This window comes from Mobula birostris, chromosome 18 (assembly GCF_030028105.1).
Source record: "Mobula birostris isolate sMobBir1 chromosome 18, sMobBir1.hap1, whole genome shotgun sequence".
Lineage (NCBI taxonomy): Eukaryota > Metazoa > Chordata > Chondrichthyes > Myliobatiformes > Myliobatidae > Mobula > Mobula birostris.
In genome coordinates this window covers 4301932-4315381 of record NC_092387.1, presented here as the reverse complement: position 1 = coordinate 4315381, position 13450 = coordinate 4301932, and the positions used below count along the sequence as shown (strand labels likewise).

General features: G+C 47.8%; 1 protein-coding gene across 1 annotated transcript in view; it reads right to left on the bottom strand.

Moving 5' to 3' along the window:
- Positions 1 to 13450, bottom strand: part of LOC140211911 (chondroitin sulfate proteoglycan 4-like) — a 295088-nt gene that overhangs the window by 44105 nt on the left and 237533 nt on the right. The window contains exons 4-5 of the mRNA XM_072282113.1: positions 11009 to 11470; positions 9289 to 9465 (exon numbers count right to left, since the gene is read on the bottom strand). Coding sequence (XP_072138214.1) covers positions 9289 to 9465; positions 11009 to 11470 — 639 coding nt within the window. The remainder of the gene's footprint in view (positions 1 to 9288; positions 9466 to 11008; positions 11471 to 13450) is intronic.

Genomic DNA, 13450 nt, shown 5'->3' with positions numbered 1-13450 from the left:
TCTCATTCTTCTGAATTCCAGAGAGGTAAGTGCCAGGCGACTCAATCTCTCATTGCAGTCTAACCCCTCGTCTCTGGAACCAACCTGGTGAACCTCCTCTGCACTGCCTCCAAAGCCAGTATATCCTTCCTCAAGTAAGGAGACCAGAACTACACACAGTACTCCAAAGTGCTGCCTCACCAGTACCCTGTACAGTTGCAGCATAACCTTCCTGCTCTTATGTTCAATCCCTCTAGCAATGAAGGCCAACATTGCATTTGCCTTCCTGATAGCCTGCTGCACATGCAAGCCAGGCTTTTGCGATTCATGCACAAACACTCCCAAGCCCCTCTGCACAGCAGCATGCTGCAGTCTTTTACTATTTAAATAATAATCTGATCTTCCATTTTTATTTCCGAAGTGGATGACCTCACATTTACCAACATTGGCCATACCCTTGCCCACACACTTAACCTATCGATATCTCTCTGCAGACTCTCCTTATCTTCTGCACAATTTGTTTCTCCACTCAATTTAGTATCATCAGCAAACTCAGATACACTACACTCGGTCCCCTCTTCCAGACCGTCAATGGATATCGCGAACAGGTGAGGGCCCAGCACCGACCCCTGTGGCACACTGCTCACCACTGGTTGCCGACCAGAGTAATACCCATGTATCCCAACTCTCTGCTCTACCAATCCTCTATCCGTGCTAGTACATCACCCCAACTCTATGCATCGTTATCTTATGTGGCACCTTATCAAACGCCGTCTGGAAACCCAAGTAAATAATGTCCATCTGTTCCCCTCGATTCACTGCACTTATTATATCCTCAAAGAACTCCAGATTACACACCTCTTGGGTACAGGACTCAGCCTCTCAGCACCCAGTGGTGGAGGGATCTCTGATTACTTTCCTTCCCCACAAAGTCTTTGCATTTGTTACACCCATCTTCAGTGCATGTCTTAGCACATATTCTTGCAGCCTGGAATGTGCCAGGCAGCAGAACCCACACGGACAGCTCACCGTACTGGAACACCAGTAATGTTCAGGCAGACGATAATGGCCAGATGTCTACCCTTGTGTTCAAAGTTCGAAGTTCAAAGTAAATTTATTATCGAAGTACATATGCTGTATGTCACTATATACAACGTCAAGATTCATTTTCTTGTGGGCATAACTCAGTAAATCCAAGAAACACAATAGAATCAATGAACAGGACAGACAGACAACAAACTGTGCAAATACAACATTAAAAAATACTAATAATAAATAAGCAATAAATACTGTAAGTGAGTCCCTAGGTTGTGGGAAAGATTCAGTGATGGGGTGGGTGAAGTTGAGTGAAATTATCCCCACTGGTTGAAGATGGTTGAGGGGTAATAACTGTTCCTGAACCTGGTGGTGTGAGTCCTGAGGCTCCTGTACCTTCTTCCTGACGGCAGCAGTGAGGACAGAGCATGACCTGGGTGGTGGGGGTCCCTGATGATGGATGCTGCTTTCCCGTAACAACGCTCCATGTAGGTGTGCTCAGTGGCGGGGAGGGCTTTACCCGTGGTGGACTGGGCCACATCCACTACTTTTTGTAGGATTTTCCGTTCCGGGTGTTGGTGCTTCCATACCAGGCTGTGATGCAGCCAGTCAATATACTCTCCACCACACGTCTATAGAAGTTTGTCAAAGTTTTACATGCCATGCCAGATCTTCGCAAACTTTGAAGGAAGTAGAAGTGCTGCCGTGCCTCCTTCGTAATTGCTCTTGCCTGCTGCCCCGGACAGATCCTCTGACATGGTAACATTCTATTTCACACACAGGTGATATTATACCGACACCAGGCTGTCACGGCTTTCCCTGCTGGGCCTATCGCTTGTCCCAGAACAGATTTGATCCAATTGGTGTTGGTCTCCGACAGGATCTTGTAATTCAGAGTGACATGGGTCTCCAATTGCTGACTTCAGTCTTCTCCCCCTCAGTTTGTAGATGTGGGTGATGATGCTCTTCCTTGTGGATTCTGACATGTTGACATCCAGAAGTTTCCAGGACACACTGGGCGGAGTCACCTCCTCCCACCCCCCTCCAGGCTATGTGGAATCCACCCCCCCCCCACACTGCATGTCATCTCATTGCTAACGTAATAAAGAGAAAGCAGGGTGCAGCTACTGGGGGGCCATGAGAAATCTATTTCATGCCCAGCGCTTTGAGGAGGACTCGGTAAGCAGAGACCCAGAGCTGCTGGTTGTCTGATACGTCAAACCACAGCAACCGCTAACACACCTGCCACTGATACACTCTGTCACCACCATCGATAGAGTACGAATGCAGGGATGTGTTCAAACAACAGACCCACCAGTCAGCAGTAGATGCACAGATCATCTGACAGGAATAATAATGCTGTCAGCTGGGTTCCAGCATTAAAATAGATAGGTAAAAATTCTCTTCTGTGATGCAACAACTTTTGTGTCCTAAATAAGGAAATGGAATCTTCTAAGATACACAAGAACTTCTGGGTCCAATGGAGTAGAAATGGATAGACAATAATTAATGGACAACGTACACTGTGACAATATTAAGTGGCTTAATGCTGTTCTGGAACAGTAACCATTTCCCATACAAGTATTAGACAATAGATATCCTATTGGAGTGAGCACATGGCCAAAGAGTTGGAGGGTAGCAGGGATCACAGCGGGGGAGCAGTGAGAGAGAGTTTCACCGAACTCCTGTCAAAGGGAAGATCTAAACTTCCTCAGGTTAGGCATCCCTGGAAGAGACCACAGAGTAGTAATCAAATCACAAACTAGAGAAAATATGCAGATGCTGGAAATCCAAGCAACACACACAAAATACTGGAGGAACTCAGCAGCTCAGGAGCTCAGCTTTTTCTCTCCAGTCCTGCCGAAGGGTTTCAGCCTGAAACATCGACTGTACTCTTTTCCCTACGTGCTGCATGGCCTGCTGAGTTCCTCCACCATTTTGTGTGTGTGCTCTGGATTTCCAGCATCTGCAGATTCTGACTTGTCTGTGATCCTATTGGAGTATCAGTCAGAATTATGTTTCCATTATATTAATTCCCAGATGAACATTAATTAATACCACTGGGCCATAAAGCATAGAAAGAGACCCTTTGACCTATCGAGGCTGAATTGGCCCTCGTCCACTCATTTACCCAATTCCTACATTTATCCTCAGCTGCAAGGTATCTGGCCGCGTCCCTACAAAGGATTGTGAGGGCTGCTAATGATGCAGGCCCTCCAGTCCCAGCAGCATCCTGGTAAACCTCTTCTGCACCCTCCCTAAAGCTTCCACATGCCGCCTTTAATGAGACAGCCAGAAATGAACACAGCATTCTAAGTGTGGTCTAAGCATCTATCTACATGAAACACTGTAACAGTATCCATCATCAAAGATCCTCACACCCAGGCCATGCTCTTTTCTCGCTGCTGCCATCAGGTAGAAGGTACAGGTATCTCAGGACTCACAAACAGATTAAAATAGTGGAAAACAGAAATAATATTTAAAAAGTGGGGTAGTGTCCATTAAAGAAAGGTATGGTAGAGGGAAGAATCTGTTCCTGAATGGCTGAGTGTGTCCCTTCAGGTTTCTGTATCTCCTTCCTGATGGTAACAATGAGAAGAGGGCATGTCCTGGGTGATGGGGGTCCTCAGTGATGAACATTGCCTTCCTGAGGCACTGCTCCTTGAAGATGTCTTGGATACTATGGAGGCTGGTACCCAAGATGGATCTTACTAATTTTACAACTTTCTGTAGCTTCTTTTGGTCCTGTGCAGTAGCACCCCACCACCCCACATATCAAACAGTGATGCAGCCTGTCAGAATACTCTCCACAGTACATCTACAGAAGTGTTTGAGTGTTTTAGGTGAAAAACCAAATCTCTTCAAACTCCTAATGAAATATAGCCACTGTCTTGCCTTCTTTATAGCTGCATCGATATGTTGGGACCAGGTTAGATCCTCAGAGATCTTGACACCCAGGAAATTGAAGCTGCTCATTCTCTCCACTTCGGATCCCTCTATGAGGATTGGTGTGTGTTCCCTCGTCTTACCCTTCCTGAAGTCCACAATCAGCTCTTTCGTCTTACTGACGTTGAGTACCAGGTTGTTGTTGCGACACCACTCCACTAGTTGGCATATCTCCCTCCTGTACACCCTCTCGTCACCACCTGAGATTCTACCAACAATGGTTGTATCATCAGCAAATTTATAGATGGTATTTGAGCTATGCCTAGCCACACAGTCATGGGTATATAGAGAGCAGAGCAGTGGGTTAAGCACACACCCCTGAGGTGCACCAGTGTTGATCATCAGTGAGAAGGAGATACTATCACCAATCCGCACAGACTATGGTCTGCTGATTAGGGTGCTGAGGATCCAGTTGCAGAGGGAGGTACAGAGGCCCAGGTTCTGTGGTTTATCGATCAGGACTGTGAGAATTATGGTGTTAAACACTGAGCTATAGTCAACAAACAGCATCCTGACATAGGTGTTTGTCTTGTCCAGGTGATCTAATGCTTTATCAAGAGCCATTGAGACAGTCATTCCTGGCCACACCATTCTCAGTGGTCAATCACGATCTGTGTCCCTGGTGGTCAATTCCAATCTCAGTGTCCCTGGGGGACCACACCATCCCCTGTAGTCAATCCTGCTACACCATCTGCGATGGTCAGTCCGAACCACACTACCCCTGGATGGACAGTACCTGCTATATTGTCCCTTGGTGAGCACATTCCAACCACATTCATAAAAAACAAGAAATTACAATGATTAGGTCACTTAAACCTGCCCAGTGGTCAATATTCAGGCCTTATCTCCCCCCTATACTAATATCCCACACCGCTCAGTTCCAGAATTATTCACTAATTTATCAATGTATTTCCAATGATCAGGCCTTTTCCCTCTTCAGTTACTGCTGCTCAATGCCGCCACCCAGTGGCTTCCCCTCAGACTGCAAATACAAAAAAACACCCTTCATCAGGGCTTTGTGTGAGCTGCTCAAGATTTCCAGCACTTGCTGAATCTCTTGTGTCTACAAAAAGTCAAGCATGTTTTATATTTTCTATCAACACACAAAATTACGCTGGAGGAACTCAGCAGGTCAGGCTGCATCTATGAAGGGAAATATTTTATCTGCAATACCCTGGTTTAAGGCCATGCATGAGTTATGATGTTGGATGTCTTATTTTCCACAGAGTTTCTCAAAATGCAATAAGCGTTCCTTTGATTACATTGTGCAATTGAATATTTCATTTTTGCTGATTAAGATAAAAAGTCAATTGATAAAGTCAGGCTTGTTGAATTATTCAATAGGGTCTGTCTTGGGAACATTTTAGCGAAGGTGGTGGGAAACAGGAAGCGGGATTGAGGAAGGAGAAAGAAGAAGAATGGAAATGGACAATGAACGCAACAGAAAAACATCGTGAGGCACTCACTGAACCCACTTGGAAGGATGGATACCGCTGTCGGAAAATCCTCCTGCAGACAATGGTCTCACGGAGAATGTGCAGATAACTTTTAGTTAGTTAGTTAGCTCACAACTTTGGAGAAAGTTCGACACCTTTTCCCATGGATGTGGCGTGGATATTTATTTATGTTTCACCTGGACTGGGTTTTCAGGCAAAACTGTTTCAGCACTATTAATAAACAAAGTGAAGCAAGCTGGACTGACTACGCGACAATGAGTTCCAACCATTATGTGCACATTATAGACTAATATAATTTATATATATATAGATCATGGGCCCTTTTCTGTATTTTGTATTATATAATATTATTGTGTTTGTTATAGTTTAAAATATTTTGTTAATACAATTTGAATTGAAGTTTATGCTGGTATGAGTTGAAGTATTGCTCCTGGGTAACAGTAAATTTGCATGGGTGTGTCGGTATTCATACGAGTAACAGGACTGCTTTCTCTTAAAGGAACATTCAAAGTTTTATGTTTGCTTTTACCCAAATCATATTCACCATAGACATGTTTATTTATAGCCTTCTCATTGTTATTCCCCATTCTTTGTAGAGTTATGTTGTTGGCAGGCTGAACTCACAGTAATAACTAACTCATTACAAACCTACGGTGAGAGGGTTACATAACAAAGTTAACAGAAAGCATTTGTGATGGTCAGCTGCAAGTGGTTGCAACCTCAAACATTTACAAGAGGAAGAGTTGGGTGGTTTTGCAACAGTTCTCTCAGACCCAGGATTTGGGGAATCAGACACTCAACTGCCTGTGTTGGCTGAAGGATATTTCAGTTGCCCAGCCCTTCCTGGCTCTATTGAAGTGCAGTGCTCTCACCCCACAGGCCTGCACATCCTTCACACTCAGTCACCTATATTCAGTTCCCCTTTGAATGCTGCAGTGCATTCTGATCCCCAATCTCTCACCACAGAAAGATTTCCCACATGTCATTTCCCTCAGCTGTGGAACTGACCAAGCCCCCATTCCTTCGGGTCACCTGCTGCGGACACTGGGGAAGGAGATGCTGGAGCTGGCTGGGCTCGGTGCTGCCCTTCAGTGTTCGTTCGGTGGAAGACGAGCTGGATTGCTTTCATCTGTGGCTTTACTTGCAAGAGATGAGGAACTGCTGCAGGCTTGCCCTTGCAGAATCATGGTTCCTGGACAATATCCACGTACTATCATTCTACCAGCCATGACACCCAGGGACTTGGGCTCCATTGTTTTTTAAATATATTTTTTGCCACTGCATGCTGGTCTCTGCTATCATAACTGTTGGGACTGCTGATACTGTGTTTTGCACCACGGCCCTGGAGGAATGCTGTTTCGTTTGGCTGTATTCATGAACTAAGACATAAACACAAAATAATTTCACTTTGCTTTGCTCCTCTCCTCCATTCCCCTAGCGCATGGCCCCTCTGTCAATGGGGACACCCTCTCTCTTCTCTGCATATATTCTTCAGGATTTTAAATCTATCTCTCAGGTACCTGGCCACCCCTCATCTCCCAAACCGCATCCTCCCTGAAGACTTCAAAGCTTTCCGTAAGTGGACATAGTTGTTCAGGATTTAAAGGCCAGCGTGTGATCCAGGAGGTAATGGGAATCAATGGAGACAAAAGAAGAGAGTTTTCGATACACTCAGTGGTACAGGAGAGGAACCCGGTGTGGTCATCTGCTGCTGTGGTGTAGCCCATCCACTTCAAGGTTCAACGTGTTATATGTTCAGAGATGCTCTTCTGCGCACCACTGTTGTAGCATTTGATTATTTGAGCTACCATTGCATCTGTCAGCTTGAAGCAGTCTGGATATTCTCCTCTGATCTCGCTCATTAACAAGGTATTTTCACCCACAGAACTGCCACTCACTGCATGTTCTTTTGTTTTTCGCACCATTCTCTGTAAACTCTAGAGACTATTGATCATGAAAACCCCAGGAGATCGACAGTTTCTGAGATATTCAAACCACCCTGTCTGGCACCAACAATCATTCCACGATCAAAACCACATTTCTTTCCCATTCTGATATTTGCACTCAACAACTGAACCTCTTGACTATGCCTGCATGCTTTTATGCATTGAGTTGCTGCCACATGATTGGCTGATTAGATATTTAGAATAACAAGCAGACATTAAGGTGTATCGAATTAAGTGGCCACTAAGTGTATTTTAAATAACATTATCCTTCCAATGATTGTTACAGAATCCAGTAATGAGGATCTGAAAGCAGAGCTGAGAAATCATCCATCCCTTCCTCCTGTTCAGACCATCAGCGGACTTTGTCTGGACAACCGGCCGGCCGGGGTGCTGCAGTAGAGTGGCAGTTAGTGACGAGGGTTCAATTCCAGCACCCTCCGTGAGGAGTTTGTACATTCTGCATGGTTTCCTCTCAGTGCTCCGGTTTCCTCCCACATTCCAAAGATATACCAGTTGGTAGTTTAATTGGTTACCTAAATTGCCCTGTGATTAGGCTAGGGTTAAATCGATGGGTTGCTGGAGGGTGTGGCTCATTGGCCGGAAGAACCTGTTCCACGTAGTTTCTCTAAATAAATAATAAAAACTAAGTTCTCATTAACCAGTGAGGTCAAGGTGGGAGCGGAGCCCAAAAGTAAAGAATGGTTACTGATGTTTACTTAATATTTCAAAGGATTCAAAGTACATTTATTATCAAAGAATGTATAAATCATACTCACCCCTTGAGATTCATTTGTTGACAAGCAGCCAGAAAGCAAGAAATCCGAAAGAACCCAATCAAAAAAAAAGGCCAACACCCAGTGCACAGAGAAAGAGAAACAAGCAATAAAAGCAAGCAAGAGCATTCCGAGCCAGATTGCGTCCTTAGACCCGGAGTGTGAAGCAGCTGAAGTAGGCCCAAGACCTCGATCTCAGTTCAGCACCCAGCAGGGCAAATCTCCACAAAACTCACAGTCACAAAGCACGCATCAGCCGGAGCAACTTTACTGCCTCAGCCACATGGAGAGACGAGTGAACATCGCGGAAGAGCGAGCGGATTCGACCTGACCCTCACCTCTGGTCCTGACACCCTGCATTTTCAGTCTATCTGGGCCAGCGTTTAAATCATCCCAACACTGGGTCATCCTCTGCACTAGGACCTGGGCCCTGCTGCATCAATACACTCTGGGTTTGTAACCCACTGCCCAGCCCAAGACCGTTCTTGACCTTTCCAAATCAGCTCAGCAGTTAGATCAGTCCACTCTCGCTCCCGGTGTAGGTGAACGGGCTACGAAACTCCTCCACACTGACTTAAATCAATCCACTCTCACTCCTGGTGTAGGTGAACGGGCTATGAAACTCTTCCACACCAACTCCTCTCCAATTTGCTCGTTCCAACTCCATCTCTGACTCTGTATTGATTTCGACTATGCCTTAACCTCACTTCTCCTCAGCCATGTTATGCTCCAACTTTGCATCACACCACCATTGCTTGACCCTCGAGTCAGCCTTGTCTGTCCTTGCCTTTTCATTGTTTGCAGAGATAGTTTACCACAATTTACCACAGAAATGTGTTATAATAAAATATTGAGTCGTATTTCTTGCCTTATTGCCCACCAGTAAGCTGTCACCTGACTTCAGTAGCGCTGTCTTAAACTGGACATATTTGAGTAATACTGAAAAATATATTGTTTGATTAAGTAGTCTTTGTTGTTTAAATAATTCATTACAAGTTATATGTAAAGTATGTGAATGGCACACGTTATTACGTCACCACATCATATGTGTGCATCTTACTAAAGTAAAAACAAAGTAGAAATGTTTCCTGGCTCCTGTGTTTTACCTTCAATTAGTTTAATGTTTTGGAGTTACAAAACATAAACAGTTACCTCCAGTGGAGTGTTAACGGTGATGATAGGCTGCTCGTCATTAACAGGGATCACCATTACATGGACTGTCTTCGCTTCACTCTTTCTGTCAATCTCAGAAGCATTTACAATCACAGTGAAACTATCTGTCAGTGTTTCACTGTTGTCATGGAAATAAAACACAGCATCTTCTTTAACCTAAAAACAGGCAGAAAACAGATGTTCAAAAGCAGAATCTTGGAAACAACAGAGTTAAACAGACACTAAACAGTTAAACAGAACGTGTGGTATGGTAGCACAATTCCGGCCACTGACTGTAAGGAGTTTGTACGTTCTCCCCGTGACCGTGTGGGTTTTCCCCGATGCTCCGGTTTCCTCCCATACTCCAAAGATGTACGGTTGGGGTGAGCAGGTTGTATGGTATGGGTATGTGTATGTGTATGGTTGGGGTGAGTAAGTTGTGTACTGGAGGCACACAGACACTTGTGGGCTGCCCCCAGCACATCCTCTGACGATGCGTTTCACTGTGCACATGACAGATAAATCTAATCTAATCTAACCTCAGCCATCACAGACCTAGCCACTCCATCACTTGCTGCCATTATCCACATTGCCAACCATTGTACTGCAGACAATGAACGGGCATCAAACACACACCTTACCCAACAGAGGGTTGTTAAATAGTCAAACAAAAATCAGCAGGTGCTGGATATCTGAAACAAAAATACAAAGTACTGAAACACTGAGCCAGAGAACACAGCATCTGTGGATCGATTATCGTCGTTATTCGTTCAGGTGTCAGGCCTTTCATCAGAACTGGGAAAAGGGGATCAGAGGAGGACGGGAGGGATGGGAGGAACAAAGGGTTAATGCAGATTATGTGTGTGTTAGCTGTTGCCAACAGCAGAACAGACTGTACGAACAGAGAGAACAAAACTGAGCCAAAATAATAGTAGAAGCCACCACACACAGAATGAAGGTATGCTAACTGGAAGCTGGGGAATTTGGCTGTAACCTGAAGGGAGATCAGACATTGTTGCTCAGGCCTGCACTGGGCCTCACTGTAATAGTGCAGGAGGCCACAGACTGATAGATCAGAGTGAGAGCGAGATGGGGGCGGGGGGGGGGAATTAAATATCAGCTTTATTTGTCACATGTACATCAAAACAAACAGTGAAATGTCATTTGTGTCAAATTAATTCAGCGAGGATGTGCTGGGGGGCAGCCCACAAGTGTCTCCAGGCTTCTGGCACCAACAGTGCATGCCCACAACTCACTAACATCTGTGTCTGGAATGTGGGAGGAAGCCGGAGCACGCGGAGGAAACCCACACCGTTACAGGGAGAACATACAAACTCCTCACAGCAGTGTGATAGCAGGCGGAGTAAAGCATTGCGCTATTTTGCTACCCAGCACAGTATGTAACTCGTGTTCACGGTGGCCATCAACACAAATAAACGGAGAAATATCCACATCAGCATTTCCAGACAGAGCAGGTACCACTGAAGTCCTGAGGCAGCCACAGAGTAGGATCCAATTATAAGCTTAAAAGACATTTTGAAAGGTACGTGATCAGAAAAGGTCAGACAGAAGGGGGCCAAACACCAGCAAATGGAATTGACCCAGACAGACACTGTGGGAGTTGGCCAGGTGGACCTGTTTCTGTGTGTTGTATAACTCTACAACATATCCACATCTGCACGAATCCTCATCCATGATTAGAACAACCAGCCAACCTTACCTCCTTCATACTGAAAAATGAAAGGCCGTCTTCAGGAAGCCCTTGGTACCCGATCCTGCCATGTTCCGGGGGTTTTGTGATGTAAAATCGAAAATTGGAGGAGTGGAGGTAATTGGGAATGTTGAGGATGTCCTCACCGAGCAGCTGTTCATCTCCCTCTCTCACTGAGATGTTCTGGGTTTCCAAAGAAATGAGATCAGGGATGATATCTATCACAACCGTTAGACTATCCACCGTCTTAAATCCATTGGATACATCCAGAGTGAAAGCATCTCCCTGAGGGCTGAGTCTGTGATTAATGTACTGGACTCTGTCTCTATTTATATCATCCTGGGAAAATGAGACGAGGGGCTTCTGCTGGGCAGCTCTCGAGCTGTCACTGACCATGGCTAGATGTCCATAAGCAGGAGGAACCTTCACAGAGTAGATCAGGTCCGATGGAAGACTGGCATCATGAGTTACCTGTCCAGGGGATCACAATAAACAGACACACTATCAGTAAATGCTGAAGAGTACTTGGTAGTTCAGTTATCACTGGACAACTAATTTAGCCAATCGCAGAACACTCTGACTGCCTGCGTCATTGCCTGGAACAGAGGCTCCAACACACCGGATTGAGGAGGCTGCAGAGGGTTGTAGACTTAGCCAGATCCATCAGGGACACAACCCTCCCCACCGTCACGGACACAACCCTCCTCACCGTCACAGGCACAACCTCCCCACTGTCATGGGCACAACCTCCCCACCGTTATGGGACACAACCTCCCCACCATCACGGGCACAAACTCCCCACTGTCACGGGCACAACCTCCCCACTATCACGGGCACAACCTCCCCACCGTCACGGGCACAACCCTCCCCACTGTCACGGGCACAACCTCCCCACTATCACGGGCACAACCTCCCCACCGTCACGGGCACAACCCTCCCCACTGTCACGGGCACAACCTCCCCACTATCACGGGCACAACCTCCCCACCGTCACGGGCACAACCCTCCCCACTGTCACGGGCACAACCTCCCCACCGTCACGGGCACAACCTCCTCACTGTCACGGGCACAACCCTCCCCATCGTCAGGGACACAACCTCCCCACCGTCACAGGCACAACCCTCCCCACCATCATGGGCACAACCTCCCCACCATCAGGGACACAACCTCCTCACCGTCACGGGCACAACCTCCCCACCGTCAGGGACACAACCCTCCCCACCGTCACGGGCACAACCCTCCCCACCATCATGGGCACAACCTCCCCACCGTCACGGCCACATCCCTCCCCACTGTCACGGGCACAACCCTCCCCACCGTCAGGGACACAACCCTCCCCACCGTCACAGGCACGACCCTCCCCACCATCATGGGCACAACCTCCCCACCGTCACGGGCACAACCTCCCCACCGTCACAGGCACGACCCTCCCCACCATCATGGGCACAACCTCCCCACCGTCACGGGCACAACCTCCCCACCGTCACAGGCACGACCCTCCCCACCATCATGGGCACAACCTCCCCACCGTCACGGACACATCCCTCCCCACTGTCACGGGCACAACCCTCCCCACCGTCAGGGACACAACCCTCCCCACCGTCACGGGCACAACCTCCCCACCGTCACAGGCACGACCCTCCCCACCATCATGGGCACAACCTCCCCACCGTCACGGACACATCCCTCCCCACTGTCACGGGCACAACCCTCCCCACCGTCAGGGACACAACCCTCCCCACCGTCACGGGCACAACCTCCCCACCGTCACAGGCACGACCCTCCCCACCATCATGGGCACAACCTCCCCACCGTCACGGACACATCCCTCCCCACTGTCACGGGCACAACCCTCCCCACCATCAGGGACACAACCCTCCCCACCATCACAGGCACGACCCTCCCCACCATCACGGGCACAACCCTCCCCACTGTCACGGGCACAACCCTTCCCACTATCACGGGCACAATCACCCCACTGTCACGGACACAACCTCCCCACTATCACGGGCACAACCTCCCCACCATCATGGGCACAACCCTCCCCACTATCACGGGCACAACCTCCCCACCGTCACAGGCACAACCCTCCCCACCATCACGGACAAAACCTCTCCACCGTCACGGGCACAACCCTCCCCACCATCACGGACACAACCTCTCCACTATCAGGGACACAACCTCCCCACTGTCACGGGCACAACCTCCCCACCGTCAGGGACACAACCTCCCCACTGTCACGGGCACAACCTCCCCACTATCAGGGGCACAACCTCCCCACCATCATGGGCACGACCCTCCCCACTGTCACAGACACAACCCTCCCCACCTTCACAGGCACAACCTCCCCACCGTCACAGACACAACCCTTCCCACCTTCACAGGCACAACCTCCCCATCGTCACGGGCACAACCTCCCCACTGTCACAGACACAACCCTCCCCACCGTCA